The sequence below is a fragment of the Scyliorhinus torazame genome, chromosome 7 (assembly GCF_047496885.1).
Source record: "Scyliorhinus torazame isolate Kashiwa2021f chromosome 7, sScyTor2.1, whole genome shotgun sequence".
Classification (NCBI taxonomy): domain Eukaryota; kingdom Metazoa; phylum Chordata; class Chondrichthyes; order Carcharhiniformes; family Scyliorhinidae; genus Scyliorhinus; species Scyliorhinus torazame.
The window spans coordinates 194092036-194119748 of record NC_092713.1 but is presented as its reverse complement, the minus strand read 5'-3'; the positions used below and the strand labels follow the sequence as shown (position 1 = coordinate 194119748).

At 47.3% G+C, this 27713-nt stretch overlaps 1 protein-coding gene across 1 annotated transcript in view; it reads left to right on the top strand.

The window, feature by feature from the left end:
- LOC140426763 (matrix metalloproteinase-21-like) overlaps positions 1-26663 on the top strand; it is a 41016-nt gene extending 14353 nt beyond the window's left edge. Inside the window, exons 3-7 of the mRNA XM_072511918.1 lie at positions 2492-2631; positions 4609-4750; positions 10067-10342; positions 19171-19343; positions 23244-26663. Coding sequence (XP_072368019.1) covers positions 2492-2631; positions 4609-4750; positions 10067-10342; positions 19171-19343; positions 23244-23552 — 1040 coding nt within the window. The 3' untranslated portion in view covers positions 23553-26663. The remainder of the gene's footprint in view (positions 1-2491; positions 2632-4608; positions 4751-10066; positions 10343-19170; positions 19344-23243) is intronic.
- Positions 26664-27713: the final 1050 nt, after the last annotated feature.

Sequence of the window (27713 nt, the reverse complement as noted above, 5' to 3'; positions counted from 1 at the left end):
AATTGCAGCCTCCTGAGTGTGGCCCAGTAAGCAGGCCATGGCTGGGAACGTCAGCTGCATTGCCCAGGCGCTATCCGACATGGCGCTGACACAGAGGAAGGTGGCCCAGTCCCAGAGGGAGATGGCGCAGTCACTGACTGATGTGACACAGTCCTAGAAGGTGGTGGCACAGTCGATGAGTGATGTAGCCCTGTCCCAAAAAGAGATAGTCCACTCCCTGTGCTCCATGGTCACCAGAATGCAGACCCTGGTCGAGATGAGAGGGGGTCTCCAGACCTGGCATGCCAATTAGCAGGGGAGCATCAGGGGATAGCTCCACTCACCCCCCCCCCCATCCCATGGAGTAGCCCGGGTTCCACCGGGCACCCTGGGGTATATGGAGGTGATGGGGCCTGTGCCGGTGACATCTGCAGGGGAGGTGCCAGAACACCGCAGCATCTCGGACTCCCCCACTGCTTTCCCTGATGCATCTCGTGGGCAGCGGGCAAAACAAGGTGGCCCCACGCCACCTGGGACACCCGAGCAGCGGCCGGGCCCATCCAGGCCCGGTCGCCCCAGAAGACGGCCAGCAACGGGGACCCAGGTCGCAGGGCAGGAAGCACAGCAGGCCGCCTCCACTCCCGATGTACGGTCTGGGGACCCACCAAGATGTAGCATTAGGGCCCATAAGGTCAGAAAGTTAATCATTAGTTAAGTTGGCATGAGTGCAAGACACAGTTTAGTATTAAGGGCTAGTGCGCATATCAGTATCTCTGTTGTCACATTAAACATCTGTTCACACTGTTACAACCTGCCTCGGTGCACTGTCAGATGGATGTGAGAGGTGGGCTGGTCTGGGCTGGCCAGAGACGGTTGGGGGTCTGGTCTCGAACATGTCAGTAATCGATGCCCCAGGATGAAGGCACTGCCCGGGTATCGGGTGCACACATGTATGATGTGCATCTGATGGTCACATAGCAGCTGTACGTTCATCGAGTGGAACCCCTTTTGGTTGGTGTAAAGTGATCTGTCATCTGCAGGTGCTTTTAGAGGTACATGCATCCCATCGATCACCCCCTGGACCCGGGCATCCCGTCGATGGTGGCGAACCCTGCTGCTCGGTCCACGTTGAAGTGGATGTATTGAGTCGCCTGGGCATATAAGGCCTCCGTGATGGCACGGGTGCACCTGTGCACCGAGGTCTGTGAGATCCCGGACAGGTCCCACTCGGCACCTGGAAGGACCCCTTGGCGTAAAGGTTCAGGGCGACCGTCACTTTGACAGCCACAGGGAGCGGGTGTCCTCCCCCATGCCCGGTGTTTACTGCACGTGTGTTCCGGAATGCATTGACGTTGCTGTCGGGGTGACGGTGAATTGCGATTTGGTGTCAAATTGGCACCCGCCGCAATTTTGGCATCGGAACCTATTTTCCGCTCAATCGCGTTTCACAATTTCAGTGTTAACCAACACAGAATCTCGCACGATGTCCTTTCATTCTGTTTTTTAAAGAGCTCGTCACCGTCAGCTGTTGGGAGTGGGTGGTTGTGGATTTATTTGAGGGTTTTGTTTTATTTTATTGTCCTGTATTCATTAAAATTGTTCAATAAAAGTATATTTTTTAGAAAGCATAATGGGGAGGACTTTGAACAAAGGGGATGGGTGGAGGAAGGTAGCACATCATCCCAGTTTGTCACTTACGCCCAAATATGCAACCTCCTTTGTTAGGGGATGGTCCAGGTGCATTGTTGTCGTGACCAAATGCCTGCTTTTCATGAACCCACACATTACATCCAGGGATGTGCTTCTATCTGCATTATGTGGCTGGACGGATGGATGGACAGATGGACGAGTAAAGAGCAAAAGTTATTTAATCAGATTGAATAGTAATTTCGGCACATCTCGTACTGTTTTCAGAATGAGACTCCCAAGGCCCCTGCAGCTCAGGAACCATTATCTTCCTGCCAATTTCCAATAAACTTGATTTATCCTTACACTCGTCAATCACTTACCAAACTGCATTTTCAATTATCTCTATTTGTTCTTCGCATCACATGAACATCTTTAGCTGGGAATGCTTTGCCCATTTGCAGGGCTGCTGAGTGTCGAGGAGGGTGAGTCAGAGGAAATGTTAGAGACCGCTTACTCTTAATTTCTGTCAGCAATTTGCATTGAGGAGTCCAATGCAAAGTGGTTATACTTGCATCCAATGCGGACCCTGTTGAGGCCGCTCAGGAAATACAAAATGAGTGGACAACATTGAGTAGATTTTCTTGTCCCATTTGGCAGCACGCTGAGATTTCTTGTCCTGGGCACTGTTTTCATGCTGTACACTTATTGAGCAAAGAAAAACACATTTTCTACAATGTTCTTACTGTTTTGCTTTGACTTACGGAACTTTGAACTGGGGACCTACTGAGGTGTGTCAATATTTTAACAGGGACACTAGAGCATGCCCACATAATAAAGTTTGGAAACCACATCGTAACCAGATAGATTTGTGCTTGTGTTCTAGGGCAACATCTTGGCTGTTCTCAGGACTTTGATGGGACAGGACAGATCTTCGCCCATGCCTGGTACTTGGCCGATATCCATTTTGACGATGCTGAACATTTTGTTGTCACCAACAACGGTCAGGGCATTAGTCTCCTTACGGTATTACATGTGTTTTTTTAACGCTGCAATCTTCCGTACATAATCAAAGGACTAATAAACCTGAGAATCATACGTCTTAATACGGAATTAGCGATGGAGTCATTGGGATTGCAGTCCTATTTTTGATCCTGGTGGCTGGTGTTTCCAGCAAAGCCTTCATCTTTATGCAACATCCAAACTTATAGGCCAAGGATTTCCTTGGAGCCGTTCTATACTTCTGCCGTAACTAAGTAAGAGATTCCAACTAATGCTGCCACTACTCCAGCTAAGTATAGCTGGAGATTGAAAGCAACTGAGGGGATTGTCAGCTGTATGATTTCCATATGGAAAGGGGTGGTGGGGAAAGGGTAAAGGAAGGATCCATTTCTACAATTTCTGCCACCTCCAGCTTGATGCCACCACCAAACACTTCTTCCCTTCTCCTCTTTCAGCATTCCGAAGGGACCGTTCTCTCCATGATACCCTGATCCATTCCTCAGTCACTTCCAAAGGCCCCATCCTCTTCCCCGACACCTTTACATGCAAACACAGGAGATGTAACACCTGTCCTTTTACCTCCCCTTTCCTCACTGTCCAAGGCCTCAAATACTCCTTCCAGATGAAGCAGCGATTTACATGTGCACCTTTCAATCTAGTCTATTGTGTTCTCTGCTCAGAATGTGGTCTCCTCTACGTTAGAGAGACCAAACACAGATTGGGTGACCACTTTGCGGAACATCATTGTTCAGTCTGCCAGCATGACCCTGGGCTTCCGGTGGCCTGACATTTTAATTCTCCACCTTGCTCTCACACTGACATCTCTGTCCTCAGTCTGCTTCACTATTCCAGTTAAGTTCAACACATGCCTTCTGGACTCAACATTGAGTTCAACAATTTCAGATTGTGACCTCTGCCCCACCTTGTTTCATTTTTTTTGCGGGTTTTGTTTCTTTTTTCTTATTTTCTCTTTTAGCCAGTCATACACCTGCTCTCGGCCCATCTTTTGTTTCTTTGTTTCCTATCTTGTATCATCACCGTTCGCTTTGGCTCTGTGAGACTAACTCTTCTGTCATTTAATCTCTCCTGCCTTCTGCCCTATCACCCCATTTCCAACCCACACCCCTGTTCGAACTCTACTACATCTCTTAACTTTTCTCAGTTTCAATTTCCACTTTGTGGAATTGGCATTAACTGATGGGCAGGGCAGTGAGCTCCCAGTCTATAGGTATCTCTGTGCATTGGAGTGGGTGTGGGGGGGGGTGGGGGGGGGGGGGGGGGGGGGGGAGGGAGAGAGAGAGAGAGGGGTGGGTGGGGGGAGAGAGAGAGAGAGAGAGAATGAATATCCGACAGAGCTCTTGATCACAACCCAGTGAGCCCCCACTAAAACGTGCATATGCAGACATCAAGCAAGAACAGGATTGGACACAGGCCCAATGCCCTCTCTGGTTGAATAGAGTACTGATTAGATTCAGTTCGGGGAAGGTGGGAGAACACGGCTAAACCGCTAAGTGAAAGTGGTACAGCAGAGTTAAAACAATCTTTGAAGCCGTAATGTAATATTTGGGAGTCGGTGGCAACTCCAAGGTGCTCGAGCTTCAGTCTCATGGTATCACCTGGGCCTCTCAATTATCTGTAATTGTAGTAATTGTTCACAGAAATACAATAATCTGTTCAATATCAGAAAAGAGGAATTCAAATGTTCTTGGAAATTACTTTGGTACAGATTAATGGCAGATTAGTTGAATAAAAAAGTTACAATCAGACAGCCAAGATTAGATCAGTGCAGCAGTTTGTGAAAGGGATAACGCACCTTCACTTTACTGAACAACTCGATGAACATCCACAAAAGCCAGAGGAAAAGGGATACTGCATCTTGAAGTAAACCTCATTGTGTTACCTTACTCGTTTTGCGTAACCTAAAGGCATTGTAGCCAAGAAAATGATCTCCTTGTTGTGGCTTGGGTTTACGGTCTACTTCTTTGTATCCTTCTCTTTCAGGTTGCTGTGCATGAGATTGGCCATGCCCTCGGTTTGTCCCATCTCCTTCGAAGAGACTCTGTCATGCACCCCAATTACAACACCCAAGGTGAAAACTTTGAACTGGACTGGTTAGACAGGAAGGCAATGCAACGTTTATACGGTAAGAATAGGCATGGGAAGTGTGCAGCCTGGTATGAAATCAGGGCACTATTGCATTTTTCAAAGAGGAGAAATGGGCGGTTTATATTTGAGACGTGAGCTTATTGAAACATATGGTGCAGCCCCCCATTCTCCGTCCCGTCAGCCTGCCAGTGGGGTTTCCCATTGTGGGCAGCCCCACGCCGTCGGGAAATCCCTGGGTGTAGGTGCGCTGCCGGCGCAATGGAGAATCCCAACAGCAGAGAATACAGCCCATGAGATCCTGAGGGGACTTGACTAAATGCTGAAAGGATGTTTCCCCCTCATGGGAGAGACTAGAACTAGAACTGTGCGGTGTTGGCTTGGGTGGCACTCATTTAAAAATAAGGGGCGGGATTTTCTGTTTCAGAAACTAAGTGTTGACACCGGGACTGACTCGATGGAATTCCATGATAACTAAATTGGCACCGGTCCCGGAGCAATTCATGACCGTTAATGGGCTAGCACCAGTGCCACGTGAAACTCGATCGATTCTGATGAAAAACGGTGTCTAATTCGTCGAGGAGGGGATTGACACTCGAGTGGCTGACAAGCTGCAGCCACATATTAGCACTCCACTCCCCACGCACACACTCATCCCACCCAAGAAGATGGCAGCACAGAGAGTGGCACTCTGGTTTGCGGACGCAGAGCTTGAGACACTGCTGGACAGCCTGTTCGCCGGGGTGGGAAGGAGGCTGCCACCCGCCGCCGTACACCGGGCCTGAGCGGAGATGGCAGAGGCCGTGAGTGCCTTGGGCACCACCAGGACCGGCAGCAATGCAGGAAGAAGTTGCACGACCTCCTCAGGATGGCCAGGGTGAGTAACCAGCACCGTGCCCCTGGCACCAATCCCGGTCCCACACACCTGTAACCCCCTCAACCCGAAGGGCAACCAATCCCCAGCCGCCAGCAGTGTGCACACTCCCCAACCTGCACCACATGCCAGCACCCATGCTGCCTGCCATGGCCTGGTGCCCTGGCCACAAAGGCCATAGCTACCCACATCATGTGCTGCACGTAACCGACCGCCTAATACTGTGCGCTTTCTGTCTCTACCACAGAGATAGAGAGTAGACTGGAGGGGGACTGCTGGACCTGCAGCCCCTCACGTCGCAGAGCAGCGGTCACTGGATCTGATCGATGGGCCTGGAAAGAGAACATTCGCCAAGGCAGAGGTTGGCATCGGGCAATCAAGTGAGCCCCCGCTGAGTTATGCTGTCCCTGTGGCATGTAGGCACGACCCCAACACCACCCCCTCACCACCCCACCTCCCTTCACCACCCCCACACCTTCCATACACCATGCCACCTCCCCCACACCACGCGCTACCCCAACACGCGATCCAATCATGCGTCATATCTTGTGTCTTGCAGGATCACCTGAGGCGGTGTCCTCCGACCCTGACCCTAATTCCATCGAGGATGGCAACGGATAGCGAAGGGAGTCTCCAAACTCTAGCCCAAGACACCCCGAAGTACGAGTCTGTGGAAGACACGGATTTTCCATTACAGCTATCTCCAACACCCTCCACCATCCCAGAGACACTCACCTCGGTTGGGCATGTTAGCGAAGAGGCTCCCAGGGCACTATTTTTGCTCACCACACATGTGCAGTGGCACATTAGGTGGAGGTAGGAACCCCTGAGGGGGGGGACAATCGGATGGTGACACGACCCCAAGGACTAGCTGCCATCTGGACAGGTCTCGGGCTTCTGGAAAGGATGGTCCCATCGATAATGGAGATGCAGTCACAGAGCCAGGGACTACATGAAGGGCTGTCAGTAACCATCCAGCACCTGCTGATGCAGTTAGAGGAGTGCAAACAAATGCAGGGGCAGGAGGCGATGCCAACCATGCCTGCTACCCAGGCCCTACCCATGCCAGAGGTATGCTCTGCAGCCCCCATGTCCGGTTTCTGTAGGTGCTACTGTGTGTGTTGCTGCATGATGCCCCACCAATGGGCGGTGCCCAGTTGTGGGGGGGTGTTGGTGGGGTGGAGGTGTCATGGGGTGCGGGGGGTGGTGGCACCCATACAGCCGGTGTCACTCTGCGCAACCACGGGCCACGGTAGGCGGTCAGTGGGGTACGCAGCGAGGTTGCTGCCTCGCAGGCCAACGCAATGCCGGTCCATGGTTGGACACCCTGGTCCTGGGGGGACACCCTGACCTCACGGCCCATCCCCTGATCGCCCCCCCCCTTTTGACCCCCAGGCTCTGGCAGACCCGCCCCCCCAGTCAGCCCTGCCAGTGGCAGGACCGGCAGCCTCTGGGAACATGTCCTACCTCCTTTCTATTACTCAGCATGGCGCCTGTTTCCCAATTTTTATAATCACAAGTGAACTTCACCATCAGTAATTCCTCCAGGCGGAGGCGGAGCATCGCTGGAGCCCCAGAGAATACAGAGTCGGGCCTGAGAATGAGATATCAACGACATTTAATGTATGTGCGGAGTAGAATGCATTGACGCTGCTGTCGAGGCAACGGAGCATGGCATTCCGTTGGGTGCCCGGAGCCAGTCACGATTTTTGGCTCACGCACGATTCTCCGCCCAATCGCGTTTCACGATTCTGGCATCACTAGATGGAGAATCTCACCCAAGGCGTCTCCTATTTAAGATGGAGTTGAGAAGAATTTATTTCACTGAGGACCGTGAGTCCTTGGAACTCTCTCCCCAGGAGACGGGGTAATTAAATGTTTTTAAGCAGAGATAGATGGATTCTTGACTAACAAGGGAGTCAAAGGTTATCGTGTACAGACAGGAATGTAGAGTTGAGGCCACAATCAGATCAGCCATGACCTTAATGAATGGCAGAGTAGGTTCAAAGGGGCAAAGAGGTCAGTGCCAGCTATCAACTCATATGTTTGTATACACACTGTTTTTGAAGTTGCCTACATTCTTTATTTTCATCCAATAATCGTAAAACTCCCTTGCCAGACATCTATTTGTCCCCGAAAGACTTCAGAATTGGAGTTGTCCAGAAAATGGGAGTAACCTTTAGTTTGGAGTTAGGTCAATCAGAGGTGGTCTCAGGAAGCATTTCTTTACAAAATGCAGTGGAAACCTGAAACGCTTGCCCCTGTAAAGCTGTTGAGGCTGTTGATTTATGTTAGGCAAGGGCATTAAACGTAATGGAACCAAGGTGGGTAGATCGAGTTAAAATGTATATCAGCCTGTTGTTACTGACAGGAGGAGGGGTTAATTTAAACAGCCCTGATATCTCTTCTCAGCACCCATCCGTAAACAGGAAGGTGATTTTTGTTTTTGATACCCCCTTTATATGTAGTGATGTATTTTCCCAAACCCTCAGTTTTGGTGTGATCCAATCTTCTTTTAATAACCCCACAGCAAACTCAAGATAGAATGAAGAAAAAGGGTTCATTCATTTATTTGCACACACTCAAATGGGAGGGGAGGTTTGCAACATGGCATCCTTTTCATTCGTGCAATAAAGGTGGGACAGAGCACAGAAAGAGGTACAGGGCAAAGACCCCAGACAAACTATGAATTATTGTTTCATGTGAGTCCAGAATCTAAGTCCAATGGTGTATTCTTTTAGAATCGGCAGGTTGAAGACTAATGCTGGATCATTCATCTTTCCACTATCGTGACTTCCACAATAATATGGGCTCGTAGGGATAAATTAGTCTTGCAGGCATTGGTGCAGAATTTTAAAGTCCCAGTGGGAAACAGTGTAGGGGAGCCAGGTATTCAAAAACCTGGACAAAGCACTTTTTCTGCCTACTAGATGGAAGGTTGAGCCTTTTTCTCAGCACCACAAGGGAATATTAAAGGTTCTAGCAGCTTGGGGTGGGAGAGGGGATGGTGTCATGTGGCATGACTCCCACTTCTCCACCTTTGTTTTGACAAAGGATGTATATCCCTTGTCTGGTGTCTTGGGATGGTTAATGTTTCAACCATTAATAGTTTCAACAAGGATTTCCAGGTTCTTTTGTCCTCACAGACTGATCATGTCCATTGGCCAGGGCCTGACCTTAGAAATGTAAATGGCCTTCGTACATTTCCTTGGGATTTGATCTCTGCAATCCCAGGGGACAGTATCACATCGTTAGAGAGAGATAAGGGATTGTCACAGTGACTTCATTGCAGTGTTAATGTAAGCCTACTTGTGACACTAATAAAGATATTATTACGTTGTATTATAAAACAGTTGCTGCTGTTCTGAAGGCCAGAATCACGGATTGTCATTATAAAGTCATGTCCAGTTTTAAAATAAATTAGCCAGGATCATATATATGTATATAATAAATAGAAACACTCCGGGGCGCTATCACCAACTTTCCTTTCCTCTCCAAAGTCCTCAAACATATCTTCGCGGCCTAAATCTGTGCCTGCCTTTCCTGGATATTTGCATAATTCCAATAAGGTTCCACACTTGGCACAGTGTCATAATAGCTCTTACCAAAGACACAACTGACATCCTATGTGACCATGACAAAGATAAACCAGTCTTCCTCATCCTATTTGATCTGTCTGCAGCCTTTGGCACAATTGACCGCACAATCCTCCATTGCCTCGTCACTGACATCAGCTGCAGTTGCGATTAAAATATGATAAAAACAAGAATATAAGTGTGTTTCTGAAGATTTGTCCTGGCCAATACTTTTAGAGAGATTGTCTATTTTAAAACCAAGGAATCCAGCTTCCTGAGAATGAATAATGAAAATAATGTTATTTCTTCATGGGATGTGGGATTCGCTGGCTACGCCAGCATCTATTTCCCATCCCTAATTGCCCTTGAGAAAATAGTGATGAGTTGCCTTCTTGAACCGCTGCAGTCCCTGTGGTGTTGGTACACCCAGAGTGCTGTTAGGGAGGGAATTCCAGGATTTTGACCCAGTGGCAATGAAGGAATAGCGATATATTTCCAAGTTAGGATGGTGAGCGACTTGGAGGGGATGTATCCCAGTATCTGCTGCCTTTGTACCTCTAGGTGGTAGAGGTTTAGAGTTTGGAAGGTGCTGTTGAAAGAATCTTGTGCACTGGTACATACTGCTGCCACTATGCATTGGTGGTGGAGGAAGTGAATATTTCATGTTTAAGATAGACAATCTCATGAAAAGTAGACCAGGGAAAAAGTCTTCAGAAATATATTTATATTCTTGCTTTTACCAAGCAGCTCCCCTGGGACTCTTCTCGATTGGCACTTGACAGTAATGCGCTTACACGAGACCTCATCCTCACAGAGAAGTGTCATGAGAAGCTTTCAGTATCGGGGCATCCAATTTAGTTCCACGGGGTCAGCAACGGTAACTTATTATTCCTCCCTTAACTCACAGGTGTTTGTGAAGGTGCTTTCAACACGGTTTTTGACTGGGTCTATCAGCGCGAGAATGCCGATGGCACTGTAGAGTACCACTTCAATACGTACTTCTTCAGGGAGAGCTGGTATTGGATGTACGAGAACCGGAGCAACAGAACACGCTATGGTGATCCAATTCCGATCTCTGCAGGCTGGCACAATCTCCCCGACTCAAATATAGATGCGTTTGTTCATATCTGGGCATGGAGCAGCAATCTTGAGGAGAAGAGGGATGCGCAGTACTTCTTCAAAGGTAAGATACACCTTGGTCACCGTTTGTAGGAAGGTTCGGTTAAAAAGGATAATTACAACTCCCCCTGCCTCCCATTGCCTTAATGGTTAACGTTGTTGCTAATTTTCTCCTTGGTTCAATTGCTCTGTTTTATTACCTTTGCTCTCGAGTCGCCAGGTATCTTTATGACACCGCCACGAGGTTCAAGTCCGAGTAATGATCAATAATCCAATACACCGATTAGTAAGATTTAAATCAAAGCACATTTATTATACACAGTAATCGCTACTCATGCACAAATTCAACGTCTAAGCTACTTCTACAACTAACAGGCCTATACTTAACTTTGAACTGGCCCACCAGGTCAGGGGAACAAATGGCCTTTCATTCAGGTTCTGAGTCTGCGGGATTCGAAGTTGGTACGGATTGGTAGCTAGGAACGCCTATCTCGTAGCTAGCGTTAAATTAAGACTTACGACTTTGATGATCACTGGAGTCACTGCACCAGTCGCGGTCAATGTTGGTTCGTTGTTGCTGGGTGACCCGGGCAGGAAGAAGAGCGTGAAGAGAGCGAAGAGGTGAAGAAGAAGAGAGCGATTTGAACTTGGGGCTCAATTCTTATCGTCCCCAGGAGCTTCCCGCCTTTCGGGGCGGACCCTGTACCTGGTCCCAAGTGATTGGACTTTGTCCCAATCGCTTGGTTCGATTTTCTCCAATGTTGGAGCGGTTCCCTGATCGATGGGCGGTCCTGAGGTGCTCGTTCACCTCCTTTTGTGTAGGCTCCTGCTGGCGCCGAAGAGTCTGGTTTTGCTTTGTGTGTCTAAATGTTGTTTATTGTTCTCGGGGATTGCTCATTAGTATGCAGATGGCTGTTGTTTTGTTATGCTGATGGTTGCTGGTATCGATATTGTCTGACCTTTCCAGTAGTAAATACACAGCCAACCTGCAGCTGCTGGTTTTTGTCTTGTTGGCTGACTTTCCCATCAGCCAACATTCGCCATTTTGAATCGGGAGTTGGCCATTTTAAGTGGCTACATTCCCTCCTTGTGATCCTAACGCGAAGCGTGACGGATCACATAACTATGTTGCTTTCCATTCCCTGACCTGGGGGGGGCACTTCCTTCATGGCCTCTGCACTGACCATAACTATACAAAACATTTTTAACTGACAATTCTAAGGGCGCTATGTCAAACAGGGACATGCATTACAAACCAATAAACTGGGAACCTCTAACTATTCTTAATACTCTACACTCACTTAAACATTTCATTATCCTAATTTCCTCAACCATACAACAAATCATAGCAGTTTATACACAGTTTTCTTGGCTTGGCAGTCAAGCTCAGGATCGTACAATTTGCTCATGAACATTCTGAACATTTCTTTATTTACAATAAAACGCAAATGAATGCTCTTTATTATAGATCGCGGGGGTCGGGGGTCTGGTCGTATCCGAAAATAGGGGATCTGATCCTATATACCAGGGTTCGAGCGCGGTAGGCTCTCCTTCTCCATTTCCTTAGACGCATAGTCTGCACGATGCAGCAGAGTATCGCCAATACTAGTAGGGTTTCTATTACATATGACAGAGAGTACCAGGTTATAAACCTGGCACACCAAGATGGTCTGGTGTCGCTGGGGACTGGGCTCTGGGTACTGCGGGGAAGTGAAACATTAACAGCTGGGGGGCTTGAAGTCATGGGGTTCGCGTTCACTCGCAACCAAATGCCCATTAGTATGATGCTGATCCATGTGAAGGACGTCCTCATGGCTCTTCTCTTTCCTTTTCTTTTCTTTTCTTCTGTCCTGGAGCTTCTGGAGTTCTGTGGAAACAAGCAAAGTGTCTGTAACTATCTTGGTTTAACATCTCGTACGATAGTCTGTCTGTCCTTTAGTGCCAATTACTCCCTTTATAATTGGTCACCACTATGTGTGACTCCCTCATGTTTTTTTTTCAAAAACCGAATTGTGTGATAATTGTTCCCAAATATATCGCCTTTTCTTTCAAAATCTGGGCCTTTTTGGGGTTGACTTTACAACCGATTGAATGTAAGAGTTCCAGAAGTTCGGACAGAAGCTCAATGTGCTCTTCCTTGGTGTCTGTCTGCAGTAGTAGGTCGTCTACATACTGTACCAGACATTCGGGGCAAGAGAATTTGGCTAAACCATTTGTCAGCTGTCGGTGGAAAATGGAGGGGGAGTTGTGGAATCCTTGTGGCAGGCATGTCCACGTGTACTGCTGTGCTTTAAATGTGAAGGCAAATTTGTACTGGCACGCCTTTGCCAATGGAATGGACCAGAATCCATTACTGACGTCCAAAACCGTAAAGAATCAGGAATTGAGTCCCTGCTTGAGCATGGTCTCGGGACTCGTTGCTACTGTGGGGGCTGCTGCGGGGGTGACTTTGTTGAGTTCCCGGTAATCGATGGTCAGTCGCCATGATCCATCGGGCTTTCTCACTGGCCAAATCAGGGCATTATTAGTGGAGGCTACTGGCTACGCCCTGCTCTAATAAGCTTTCTATTACCTTGGAGATTTCTCCCTCTGCCTCTTGGGGAAATCCATACTGTTTTTGGGGTCTAGGATCAGGTCCTGTTATTTGTACTGAACCAGTCATCCGTCCACAGTCATGTTTGTGGGTCGCGAATGCTGCCCTGTTCTTTTGCAGAACCGCCCTAACCTGCTTGTCCGTACTAAGCGTGGTCGGGTTAACGCCTACTGCGCTAATTTTGTTTGTGTACTCTCCTATGTTGAGCGTTGCGGGGGCTCTTGCGGATTTTGCCATCTTCCAGACACACTGGTTGACTGGATCGAATGAAAGATTATAGGAATTCATGAAATCGATTCCCAGAATGTGTTCTGCTGTGTGGGGCAGGTCAACTAAAACAACGGGGTGCCTGGCAGTGATGGTACCAATTTGAATGGGTACAGGGGCTGTGATGTGTCCCTGCTGTGAGTGGCCTGTAAAGCCGCTGAGGGTGATAGTGGCTGTAGTGGGCCACGTGTCTTTTTGAAACAGGGTGGAGGAATTTATTGTGGTGCGGGACCCTCCTGTGTCCCATAGAAATTCGATGGGCTGTCCCCGAATTTTCGCTGCAACTACCGGTCGTCCGGACCTATCCCAAAGGGGGTCGCAGACCCAACTAGGGGAGCCCGTACACCGTCATTCTGTTCCGGTCAAGTCCGTCTGATCTGAACGGGCGCTAACGCTATGAATGGGCTCTGTCTTTTTCTTACTCAGAGTGCCCATCTGCTGGGCTCTCTGTGGCTTTTTAGGGGCATTGCACTCTCTTGCGAAGTGTCCCAACTGTCTGCAGTGGTAACACTCCTGTGACTTGGGTGGGGGACTGTTCTTTCCCTCATTCAACCATGCGGGGTTCTGGTGTGTTTTTACTGCCTGCATATCTGCTCCGGCCTGCTTTTCCTTGGGATTCTTGACTACGGGTTTACTTTGTATATATTGCTCCCAAGCGCGGGACAATCTTTTCACGACCCACTTCTCGTTATGGGCCTCTTCTGAGGGATCATAACTCGTGCAAGCTTTCTGTCCTGTTTCTGTGGCATGCGAGAAAAGGGTGCGGGTCCATTTGGCCATGTTGTCCGGGGAAAAATGGGCACGGTCTAAGTCTCCAAAGACTGCTGCAAAGTGAATCCACAGGCGTCCAGCAAATGCTGTGGGGTGCTCGGATTTCTTTTGCCTACATTTGTTGAGGCCATCTACGGGGTCATCCTGGTTATACCCCATCGCATCCAGGATCGCGGTTTGCATTTCTGCAAGGGTGCCTCCTCCTACATTCTGTGGGTCGGGAAGGGCTGCTGCTACTGAAGGATCAAACTTAAAACGGTGAGCTTTACATGCTCTCGCTCATCCAGGCCGTACATGGTCGCCTGATGCTTAACTGTGGCAAAGAAATGGTGGGGCTCTGAGGTGGGGAGGAACGGTGTGATCTTATCGCATGCGTCCCGTAATTGGGTCACTGTTAAGGAGGTGTAGTATAGAAATTCTGCATCGTCTGATGTGGCTGTGCGGCGGGTGGTCACTGGGTTCATTGGAGCGTGAACTATCTGCTCTGTGGGGGGTTGGGGTGCTTTCCTCTTTTGTGGCTTTCCCTGCGCACATGTTCCCTGAACATATCTCTGCGCTGTTTCATTTAATTCTTCCCAATCAGGGCCGTCTTCCTGATCTAATTTTTCTCCAAGGGTTTCCTGGAAACCTTTCTGAACTGAAAGCAGCGATTGCAGCTCTACAATCTGCTTCCGGCACTTTGCGTTATCTAACGTGCTTTGTCTTTGTTCTGTGGTGGCAGCATGGAGTAATGTTAATGCTGCCTTGAGGTCACTACACTGTCTCTGTAATGCCTCTACCTGTTTTTCTATTTCTTCTCGTACCAGGACTGCACATTGCGTGTCCTGATAGGCCTTTTCATATTGAGACTGGAAGCTGCTTAAGTGCGCCAGACAAGACTGGTGTGCCCTTTTGGCATCCTCCACCTCTCCATCTTTTGCTGCCAACTTCCTTCTCAATTCCAAATTCTCCTTTTCTACCTCGCTTACATCGACCTTACTCATTCAATGTAGGCCCTCAACTTTTTTCCGGAGCGTCCTAACGACCTTCCCTGTGCCTCGCAATTGTGCCAAGCAGGACACGATTGCCATCGGCTTACGAGCTTTCCCTAAGCTCTTTTTGTGGATCTCGCTCAGGGTCTCCCACCAAGTATGTCCTATAATCCCGGGACCTGATTCCTCATTGTCACAGAATTCATTCCAAAGGGGCCATCCTTTCCCTTTGAGATATTTCCTGATCTCTTCCTCCCAAATGGGACATTGTCCCACTCTACTGCTGCTGGTCGCTGCGACCGCAAATTCCTCTGGGTTCATTAGGCGCTGCATTGCCAGCATTGCCATCTTTCCTATCCGAATGTTGCTCGTCAAATTTGGGACAGGGGTTTTAATCCGAATGCTGCTCTTTAAATTTGGGACAGGGGTATTAATCCGAATGCTGCTCTTCAAATTTGGGACGGGGGTATTAAGGCGGTGCTGTAAATACGGGTACGGTTTCGCTACTTTCCAAAATACAAACTTCCGACAGTTTTGTCGCAACAAATAAATCTATCGGTTTTACCTTATCGCCCTGTTAGTTACACATGCATACACACACTTTCGAATAATGAGTATTGATCAGAACTGCTTGAACATTTGTGGTTTTCTGTTTCCAATTGGATCTCTAATTCAAATTCTGGGTTCTCCCGGAGTGGTTTTCCACTTGTAGATCGGGTCCCACCAGAGTCGCCAAATAATATTGCTAATTTTCTCCTTGGTTCAATTGCTCTGTTTTATTACCTTTGCTCTCGAGTCGCCAGGTATCTTTATGATACCGCCACGAGGTTCAAGTCCGAGTAATGATCAATAATCCAATACACCGATTAGTAAGATTTAAATCAAAGCACATTTATTATGCACAGTAATCGCTACTTATACACAAATTCTACGTCTAAGCTACTTCTACAACTAACAGGCCTATACTTAACTTTGAACTGGCCCACCAGGTCGAGAACAAATGGCCTGTCGTTCGGGTTCTGAGTCTGCGGGATTCGAAGTTGGCACGGATTGGTAGCTAGGAGCGCCTATCTCGTAGCGAGCGTTGAATTAAGACTTACGAGTTTGATGATCACTGGAGTCACTGCACTGGTCACAGTCAATGTTGGTTCGTTGTTGTTGGCTGACTTTCCCATCAGCCTTTGCCATTCGCCATTTTGAATCGGGAGTTGGCCATTTTAAGTGGCTACAACGTGTTGCCAGATATGAAATTGATTCATTCGCCAGGCTGTGCAATTCAATAAGTTGCTATCATCAGCCTCAGCTCCACTGTGATGTACCAGAGTCAAAATAATCAGTCTTGACTTCAGCTCCCAATCATCATCCAAGAGAGAACATGCATTGAGATAGCGCCTTTCATAATCTCAGGGTGTCAAAGTGCTTGCCATCTAATTAAGTACCCTTTTACACTGCAAACAAGGTTACAATGTAGGAAACGAGACGCATATTTGCACACAGCAAGATCCCACAAACAGCATCGTGATAATGACCTGGAAATCTGCTTCAGCTGTTCAATCAGAGCTGAAACTTGTCCAAGGCACTTGGAGTAATTCTCCAGCTCTTCTTCAAAATAGTGCCCCGGGATCTGTTACATCGACGTGAGAGGACAGACAGTGCCTCAGCTCAACATTTCAACCAGCAAAGCAACAGTACCTCAATTAATACGACACCAGGCTTGTCCAACACATGGCCCAGGGTCCAGATTGTGTCCCCCAAAGCCACTGTTAAAAATGTCGGTCAGACTGTTTTGTGAAGTTGAAGATTCTGCAAGAGGCTGCGCTCCAGTCATAGGCTGTTGCTCTCCTGCGTTTGCTGTTGATAGGCTCAATCGACAAAGGTGGAAGAAAAATAGTCTGTGATTGGAAGATCAGTGAACACTGGGGAAAAACAGAGGCTTTGTGAGTGGGGGGTGGGGTGGGGGCAGAGAAAGGTGAGGCTGCAAGGCCACAAGGGAAGGTGGAAAGTCCCCCCCACAGTCTCAGAACTTTCACTCCCCCCACACCAACAAATATTGACTTCCATTCACTCAGTGGGTGAGGGTGAGTGAGAGAGCACCCTGTGACAGAGAGCGAGGCGGGCATACACACTCTGACCCTCTCACACTCTAATGGTCATTGTTATTAATTACTTTTTTAAATTATTAATGTATTGCTTTGACATTGCTTTATTTTTGCTCAGCAAGTTGTCTATTTTCTTCCCACAACTTTTTGAAATACATTTATCTTTCTGAAATGTACTTATCGGATCCTTGAGTGAGAAGGAAATTGAAATATGCGCCCTCCCCATACAAAAAAATTGAACAAGCCAGTACTACACTGAAGAGTCAATGTGAATTATATGCTGAAGTGGGACATGGGCCCACAAGTTTCTGACTGTGAGTCAAGAGTACTATCAGTGAGCTGCAGCTTATACTCAAAACAAAGTGAGTGTCTCTTCTTGAGAAGTGTGTGTCTGAGAATGGCACTAAGGAAAAGGTTGATCTTCTTTGGTCTACAATCAAATAGCCATCAAGTCTGATAGTCTAGACTAATATCTGAAGAATTGCCACTTTTGCAAAGTCCCTGGTGTGACACCCACCTCCACATCTTCAGGGCACAAGAAGGGAACATCTTAACATGCTAAATAGACTGTGGGAGTGTGATCTCTTGGGCTAGACATAAATACAATGGTATCTTGAAATAAATGCTCGGGTCACTTACAGGTCCGATCCCTGCCTTCCTTTGACTGACAGGTTAATTAGGAGTTTGATCACAGGTATATGGAGAAATATGTGGGAAATTAATATAGCTGTACAGGTGGAAGGAAGAATCAGATACAGGAGGTGAAAAATCAAAAATTGTCTCATTGTAAGAATAGTGTTTTATAAAAAAAAGTTTACCTTTCCCATATTTACAGCCCAGCTTAGAACCATTCAGTTGTTCTTTTAAAAAATAATTTGTAACGTACTTTTTTGTTGCCTACCATAGTTGTCTAGAGCAATGCAGTCAATCATGGGCAAATAATGTTCTGAGCAGGTGTAGATGAATTAAATATGCTTAGTAAATTTGACCAGGTTAGAATACTTTGACAAGGATAATGTCTAACAGAAATGTCACTGAGAAAAGTTATGGAAAAGAAGGTGCACACAAAGTTTGCAGGGTGTCATCAATAGAGGCATAGAGTACAAAATCAGTGGTTAGGCCTCAGTTGGGCTGTCAAGTTCTGAACACCACGGTTTAGGGAGGATGTCAAAGCCATGGGCCAGGATTCTCCGAGCCCGCGCCAGAAAATTAAGGGGTTGAAAATGTAAAAGGAATGTCACACAGAGAATCCATTTTCACTGGTGCGGTAAGCAAAATTGAAGGGACGTAATCTTAAATTTGGAGCTAAACTGTTCAGGAATGAAATCAGGTATCAAGAGATATGGAGTTAGGGTGAGTAAATGGATTAGTGAGGTAGATCAGCCATGATTTGATTGAAATCATAGCTGAGGGCAGCACGGTGGCGCAGTGGGTTAGCCCTGTTGCCTCACGGCGCCGAGGTCCCAGGTTCGATCCCGGCTCTGGGTCACTGTCTGTGTGGAGTTTGCACATTCTCCCCGTGTTTGCGTGGGTTTCGCCCCCACAACCCAAAGATGTGCAGGTTAGGTGGATTGGCCACGCTAAATAATTGCCCCTTAATTTTAAAAAAGGGCAGCACGGTAGCATAGCGATTAGCACAATTGCTTCACAGCTCCAGGGTCCCAGATTCGATTCCTGGCTTGGGTCACTGTCTGTCCGGAGTCTGCACGTTCTCCCCGTGTGTGCGTGGGTTTCCTCCGGGTGCTCCCGTTTCCTCCCACAGTCCAAAGATGTGCAGGTTAGGTGGATTGGCCTTGTTAAACTGCCCTTAGTGTCCAAAATTGCCCTTAGTGTTGGGTGGGGTTACTGGGTTTTGGGGATAGGGTGGAGGTGTGCGGTTGGGCAGGGTGCTCTTTCGAAGAGCTGGTGCAGACTCGATGGGCCGAATGGCCTCCTTCTGCACTGTCAATTCTATGAATGGCAAAATAGGCTCAATGGGTTAAATAGCCTACTCCTGTTCCTAATAGACCTCTGTTAATGAGATTAATGAGTCATCAACATCAGTTGAAATGTGGATGGAGATTCTGTGGGACACACACACACAGCTCCTCCTTCTTGACAGCATTATCAGTGCATTCGAGGAGCGGGGGGGCAGAGCCTGGGCGAGAACATTAGCCTCAGCTATCTCTAATTCTGTCCCTCTGCTTTGTAGGGACGCAGTACTGGCACTATGATCCCATTAACGATATGGCTTTTACTCAAGATGCACATGGCACCAGATATCCCAAGCTCATTAGTGAAGGGTTTCCTGGTGCTCCCAGCCCAATAGACACGGCTTATTTTGACAGTAGAGACCGGAACATTTATTTCTTCAGAGGAGATGAGGTAAGCTCGATCATTGCACCTTGTTCACAACAGACATAAACACAAACTGTGATTTTTACGTGTCAACATTCAGAAGTTTAATATATAATTTACTTATAAAACATAAAATGTAGGTCCTTGAGGTCGACAGTGCAAACAAGCCACCTTCAACAGGAGTCATTGGTATGGATTGCACTGGAGTTTGGTCCAAAGAGGACTCTGGCCTACTCTTGCTCTAGCCTCTGTTACTCAGCTTTCGAAGTTCTCTCACCTTTTTCTCAAACTCCTGGGGTGGATTCTCCACTGGCGGGATGCTCCGTTTTGCTGGCGGCCCGGGGGGTTCCCAACGACGCGGGGTTGCCCCACAATGGAAAACCCCATTGACTAGTCAACGGAGCATCCTGCCAGTGGGGTGAAACAGAAATGTGGCAGGACGGAGAATCTAGCCCCTGGCCTCCTGCCCTGATCTTTCAGGATTATGATCTCACGCTCACAAGGCCTGACCCACCCACAGACTCTCAGTTTATCCAACCTTTCAGTTTAATGCTGCCCTTTCTCAGACTCCTCTCAGACTTGAAGTAGTGTCATGGGATCTTCTACATCTAACTGAGAGGGCAGAACAGTACTCAGTTTAATGTATCAAAAAATAGCTCATCTGGCAGTGCAGCTCTCCTTCAATAGTGCACCAGAGTATCGGCCTAGACTATGGGCTGGATATTCCCCTCTGTGTCAGGCAATGTGAATTCGACCAATTTGCAATCCCGTATCCATCAGCTCGTCCCACTTTCATGTTATTTTTGTCTTTGTGAAACATGGCTCGGCATGCTTTGGGTCTGCCATCTCCCTAGGCAGCAATGAAGGCAAATGTAGAGTCAGGCTGGTTAAAGGTCCTGCCACAGCTCTCTACATGGTTGTTAGGCCCTCTAGCCCTTACCCCCTCCACCCTCATGGCCCCCTTCATGCCCCCTCATATCCTACATGCCCCTTCATACACCTTTCGCCATCCATATCCCTATACCCCCTCAGTGTCCCCTCATACCCCCTTGGTGTCCATCATAGCCTCTACATAACCCTCCACCCCCATACTTCTCCCTTGGCCCTCAGGCATCTTCCATAGTCACTCTTCCAGAATCCACTGTGCACAGAATGAATCAACCATTATTGGCAAATACTCATGAAACTTACAAAAAAGCAAACACACTTTGAAAATCCCCTTTGGAAAAAACAATTAATTCTACAACCTTTTAAAAGCATCATTAAAACATAACCTACTATAAATTCACAAAAGCCTTAATTCTCTTAACACCGTTTAATCTTTCTAAGTAAACACAGACATTGAAAAACACACCAAAGAATAACTTATTATATCCTCATAAATCTGTCAAACAAAGCCAGCACTCCCCTTCATGCTGTTTCAACATTGTCAGCAGAGCTGAGTCAATTAGCTACACTCAAAACTCAGCCAAGCATTCATCATGAGGCCATCTGACCATTTCTACTAGGACATGATGGGGCATGATGATATGAGGTGGCATGGCGGTTATGTGAGGGCATAAGCAAGACCTTTGAAACGTACCTGTCAAAATTATCCCAAGCTGACCTGGGGAAGTTCACACAGGCTTCTAAATCCCACCCTTCATGAAGGAATGAGCTAAAAAAAGGGCGTAGGAGAGCTAGGAGGGGGCATGAGAAGTCCTTGGCGGGTCGGATCAAGGAAAACCCCAAGGCTTTTTACTATTATGTGAGAAATAAAAGAATGACCAGGGTGAGGTTAGGGCCGGTGAAGGACAGAGGTGGGAACTTGTGCATGGAGTCAGAAGAAATAGGAGAGGTGTTGAATGAATACATTTCTTCAGAGTTCAGCAAGGAGCGGGGCCATGTTTTTGAGGATGAGAGTGTGATACAGGCGGGTAGGCTGGAGGAGCTAGATGTTCTGAGGAAGGATGTATTAGCAATTTTGAAAAACCTTAGGGTCGACAAGTCCCCTGGGCCAGTTGGGATATATCCAAGGATTCATTGGGAGGCAAGGGATGAGATTGCAGAGCCTTTGGCTTTGATCTTTGGGTCCTCACTGTCCACTGGGATAGTGCCAGAGGACTGGAGAGTGGTGAATGTTGTTCCTCTGTTCAAGAAAGGGAATAGGAATGACCTGGTAATTATAGGCCGATTAGTCTTACTTCGGTGGTCGGTAAGTTAATGGAAAAGGTCCTGAAGGATAGGATTTATGACCATTTGGAAAGATGCAGCTTAATCCGGGATAGTCAACACGGATTCATGAAGGGTAAGTCTTGCCTCACAAATTTGATTGAATTCTTTGTGGAGGTAACTAAGTGTGTAGATGAAGGTAGAGCAGTTGATGTTGTATACATGGATTTTAGTAAGGCGTTTGATAAGGTTCCCCGTGGTCTGCTTATGAAGAAAGTAAGGAGGTGTGGGATAGAGGGAAATTTGGCCAATTGGATAAGTAACTGGCTATCACATAGAAGACAGAGGATGGTGGTGGATGGAAAATTTTCAGACTGGAGACCAGTTACCAGCAGTGTACCACAGGGATCAGTGCTGGGTCCTCTGCTATTTGTGATTTTTATCAATGACTTGGAGGAGGGGGCTGAAGAGTGGGTCAGTAAATTTGCTAATGACACCAAGATTGGTGGAGTAGTGGATGAGGTGGAGGGCTGTTGTAGGCTGCAAAGAGACATCGATAGGATGCAGAGGTGGGCCGAAAAATGGCAGATGGAGTTTAACCTTGATAAGTGCGAGGTGATTCATTTTGGTAGAAAAAATTTGAATGCGGATTACAGGGTCAATGGCAGGGTTCTGAGAAATGTGGAGGGACAGAGAGATCTTGGGGTTCATGTCCACAGATCTCTGAAGTTTGCCACTTAAGTGGATAGAGCCGTGAAGAAGGCCTATAGTGTGTTAGCGTTTATTAACAGGGGGCTTGAGTTTAAGAGCCGCGGGGTTATGCTGCAACTGTACATGATTCTGGTGAGACCACATTTGGAGTATTGTGTGCAGTTCTGGTCACCTCACTATAGGAAGGATGTGGAAGCATTGGAAAGGGTGCAAAGGAAATTTACCAGGATGCTGCCTGGTTTGCAGGATAGGTCTTATGAGGAAAGGTTGAGGGAGCTAAGGCTTTTCTCTTTGGAGCGGAGGAGGATGAGAGGTGACTTAATAGAGGTTTATAAGATGATGAGGGGGATAGATAGAGTGGACGTTCAGAGACTATTTCCTCGGGTGGATGTAGCTGTTACAAGGGGGCATAACTATAAGGTTCAGGGTGGGAGATATAGGAGGGATGTCCGAGGTAGGTTCTTTACTCAGAGAGTGGTTAGAGTGTGGAATGGACTGCCTGTTGTGATAGTGGAGTCGGACACTTTAGGAACTTTCAAGCGGTTATTGGATAGGCACATGGAGCACACCAGAATGATAGAGAGTGGGATAGCTTGATCTTGGTTTCGGACAATACTCGGCACAACATCAAGGGCCGAATGGCCTGTTCTGTGCTGTAATGTTCTATGTTCATGGTGAAAATAACATGGGGGAATGAAATTCAAATTTCTGCTCTGTCCTTATACTGGAAACCATAGAATCAGAGGGCATCTGTGCAAGGTCACAACCTGCCACGCTTCCCGACTAGGGAAAGATGGAGTGGGTCAGGAATGGATTTGTAAATTCAGACTTGTTGCCTCATGCGCCTCATTTTTGCCCATTCGATCATCACCTGTACACCATCAATAAAACATCTCCTTCCAAAAACAAACTAGGAATGGAGAAGGGGGAGCTGGGTATGGGGTGTCTCTGGGTGCCTTGACTTCAAAGCAACAGAATGCAAACAGAACAAACGCAGTGTAATAAAATCAGAATATTTGATTTTGTGCCAGCCTACATAATTGTTCTTCCGTTGCCTTCTCACAGGTGACAGCCTTCACCATCGATCATAACCAGAAGGTTAATGGGTTTCCCAAAAAGATTGTGGACTTTTTTCCTCCGATGGTGTCTGGCGACCATCCAGTGGGAAATCTGAACGCTGCATTTTACTCCTACACGCACCGCGCACTCTTCTTCCTAAAGGATCGGTACTACTGGAGGGTGGCGAGCGAAATGGAGCGCCAAGCCAATCCAGCGCTGCCAGCCAGGGGCTTGCATGGACGGGGAAGAGTGTCCGAACGATGGTACGACATCTGCGACATCCACCCTTCGATGCTTCATGCGTCGTCCAGTTAAGGATCATAAGGGCCGTGCATTCGAGGTGCAGTGTCACCGTCGCAGGCGACTATACTTACACAGAAGGCGGGAGTGTGGGTGGGGGCTGCCATCTGAATTCTACATGCATTTTGTAAATAGGTTCTGCCGTTTGTCAGTCACAGTTTCAGTCAAACAGAGAGGGTTGGGGAGGGGGCTGGTACATTGTCAGCTTTAATACCTGGTCCTGTTTCCAGGTCTTTCCAGTTTAATGAGGGGAGTATGAGTTGGGAAAGAGTACTTGAGAATAATGATCAATCCACAGCCAGTGCTTGGTAGCACAGCACAGGATAAATACAAAAGTCCGGCATTGAAAATTTGGCGCATGATTGCTGCTCACGACCGTACAGGGATGTATGAGACGTCAGCAAGAACAAGGGCAATAAACTATCTGGAAAAGGCAATATTAAACAGAATTATTTTTTTTAACTTCCACGTTTCACATACTTAAGTAGAATGTGTATCGAGGACCAGTGTTTGAACGGATTTTTAAAATTCCCTCATGGAATGTGGGCATCGATGAAATGAAAAGTAGGTTACAAGGCTGCGGGTATGGGGTGGGAGAGTGGGCCTAGGTAGGGTGCTCTTTCGGAGGGTTGATGCAGACTTGATGGGCCGAATAGCCTCCTTCTTCACTGTAGAGATTCTATGAAAATAACTGTTGCTGCTGATCTCACTCACTCTGCCGGAGCTCATGTTTAGTGGTTCAGTGTTATATTTTGTTTTAAGCTCCCATAAGGTGCCATAGTACATTTTACCATGTTAAAGGCATTATATAAATACATGCTATTGTATAATTCAGCGAGCTAGTCTGTGTACACAAGAAATAGGAGATGTAGTCCAATCGGCCCATCAAGCCGGTTCTGCCATTCAATACGATGATGGCTGATCTTGGGCTTCAATTCCTTATCCCGCCCACTCCCCATGTCCCTTGATTCCTTGAGAGACCAAAAATGTATCTGTCCCAGCTTTAAATCCGTATCCCAGCCTTAAACGTATTAAATGCTGCAGCATCCACAACCCTCCAGGGTAGAGATTTTCAAAGAACCTCATCTTAGTCCTAAATGAATGTCCCCTTTTCATGAGACTGTTCCCCATGTTAGAATACTCAGAATATTCCGATCACTTTAGATGTTTGTCAGTTTGTTTTGTTTGTTCATCAAAGTAAGGCATTGGTGCTGGCCCATGTGGCCTGGGCCCCCATACGACATCCAACGCTGTCACATAGGAACATTAGGAACAGGGGTAGGCCATTCAGCCCCTTCACATTTACTCTGCCGATCAGAGAGATCGTCGCTAATCTGCTTCTCAACTCCATCCATCGCACTTTGCGCCAGCCCTCTTGATATCCTTTCCAGTAAAATCAGTCTCAGTCTTGAGCACTCCAAATGAAAACATGTTGAGGATGAGAGTTGCAGACGTCCTGTACACTTCATGTGACCCTTGAGAATCACTCAGGGCCCTGTGTCAGCCTGTCTCTGTTCATGACTCTCTGTTGTGTCATGTAACCAGAGCTAGGACTCAGTTGAGTCATATCCTAGCTTGAGAAGTGCCGGGTAGGTGGGATACCATTCGGATACTGGATGATCCCCACCATCTGAAATCACGTGAAACATTGCTGTTCAAACGTTAGTTCCTTGTAGGCTTTTCATTCACTCGCCCTCCTGTAAGACAGTTGCTGCCCAGTGCAATATAGTTGAAAGCAGGAGTTCATTGCAGTGGGATCATGGGCTGGTACCATTTCTCACCACTGAAGGATTGTTCTTGAGAACTGCTCTTGAGTTGTTTGAAATTGTTGCCATCGCCAGTGGTAGCTCTCAGTGTTACAGTCAGACCCACTCAGGCCAATGGTCTCTATTCGTCCCAGCTAAATGCTCAGCCCTAACCATATGCACCCTTATTGCTAAAACAAATCTAGCCCCTCCCCCCCTCCTCCCCCACATCAGATTATAATTTACTGAGTTTTCCACAGTAAGGGCTGGGTCCACTTTAAGTTCCATGAACGTTGGCAGCCACTATGCACCCGGTTTCCAGATCCACCCTTTTGTGTCGTCCCTATTTTCTCAAAGGGGCCATGACCAGTGTCCCTCTAAACTCTTCTCTTGTAACCCAAATACGTGTACACCTCCTCCTGCTTCACTATATGCTGGGGTTGCCAATCCCGGTTGGACATATTCCTAGAGGTATCATCACATGACCTCCCATCTCCAACCGCCCCACCTTGTCAACAGCTTTCTTTCCCTCCTCCAACAGTTTTAATACCAATAAACAAAAATGTTTCAAAGACAAAAGAAAAAGCTCATCATTGTTTTTTCTCATGTCCCTCTGCTTTTGGCAGCAGAAGATTAATCTTTGACCCCTGGAGATCCAAGTCAATCATTGAGGGTTGTCAACCCTACTGCGTTGAAATGCACACTAGTGGCCTGAGAATTAAGGGATAAATTGCTGCTTGTGGTGGGGACCCTCTGTGAGAATGGTGTGCATCCTTGGCACTGACCTGTGATTGATGCCTGTGGCTGGAGTCTGCTCTAACGTGCTAAGTCATCCTTCCATTTGACCTCCTCCACCCCCACCCCTTCAGTCATTTCCAGTTCTCTCAAGATGTTTTCAATTCCTCTCGTGATACGTCCCACTCTCTCATGTTGTTAACACTTCAGTCATTTATCCTTTCCTGTTTTACATTGACACACTCCACAAGGCTATTTTCACTTAACAACGGTCGCTACAATTCAAAAGTACTCCATTAATTGTCCAGCATTTTAGAGTGTTCTGAGGTCATGATGAGATGCTGTAGAAATGCAAGTCTTTTGTCTTCTGCTTTTTCTCTGGCCTGCTTCCCTCCCCCTTCCCTCCATTCTATTCATTTTTAAATGGCGGTTATCTCCAATCGCTTCCATTTTGGTGAAGGATCCACACTTGAAACACTCGACAGAAAAATAAATGTTTTAAGTATTTTCTGATTATTTCAGATTGCCAACATAACATGGCTCCCAGGAAGTTTAAACCTTGTGTTTTCAGAAACATCCAATAATACAACTTAAATCGGAGACCTTGGATGGTTCCGACTCTCTGAGCAGAATAGATAGCCAGGGAAAGTTATTTCCCGCCCATTCAAATACTCCCCCCACCCCGCGTAACCCCACCTCAACTCCCTCCCAATGATCCGACTACCCATCACCAGCTCAACCACTTCCCAATTGCATTCCCCACCCCCCCGACAACCTATCTTCCTGACTTCCCCCCACATGTGGCTGACCACCCGCACCCCCATCCGACATCCCCCTGACCTATCCGACATCCCACTGACCCATCCCACATCCCCCTGATCCATCCTGCATCTCGCTGACCCATTCTAATTTCAATTCATCCTACCACCCCCTTACCCACCATCCTACCCACTTACCTTATACATTTTGCCTTCTTCCTTAAAATTCATTTAAACGCACCAGGGACCTTTACATTTCCGTGGTTTACAGCAGCTAGTGCCGTAAAAAGCTTTCCCTCCTCCGACGCTGCTGCCCCCCCACTGGAAGGCTTTGGGGACCAGGTACGTTGCCCATTTCTCACAAGGCTGGGAACAAACGTCCAAGTGAGAAATGTGCAGCTCCCAACCTGGGTAAATAAAAATGAGTCGAGTAGCAATCTGGCTGTGTTTGCCACTCCTCGGAAACTCTAATTGACCAAATTCTATCATCCATTATGGAATGGCACTCATCTACACCGGTCAGCTGACATTGAGTGTGATACAGACAGCTGTACCTAATTGTCCAGGATTGGCCTTTTCTCCCACCACTGTATCCATAACAACAGAGACTCATCTGTTGATTGGACAAGAGACTCCAGCATCATTGTACATCCAATCAGGATGCACGGAACCGAATTACAATGGAATTTGTCCTTGCTTGATACAGCCATACAGTTGGTCGCCAAAATCCACAACAATCAAATGTGAAGCTTAGTGTCAACAGAATCACAGTTGACCTCTGAACTAGTTTACGTTTTGGGTTCCAGCTTATTTTGGCCATCCCGAACACAGCAAGGGGAATCACCCATAGACAAATTATCTAATGTCAGCATTAGGCATGGCTCAGGTGGTGACACTCTCAACTCTGAGCTAGAGGTTTGTGGGTTTGACTGAGGGGA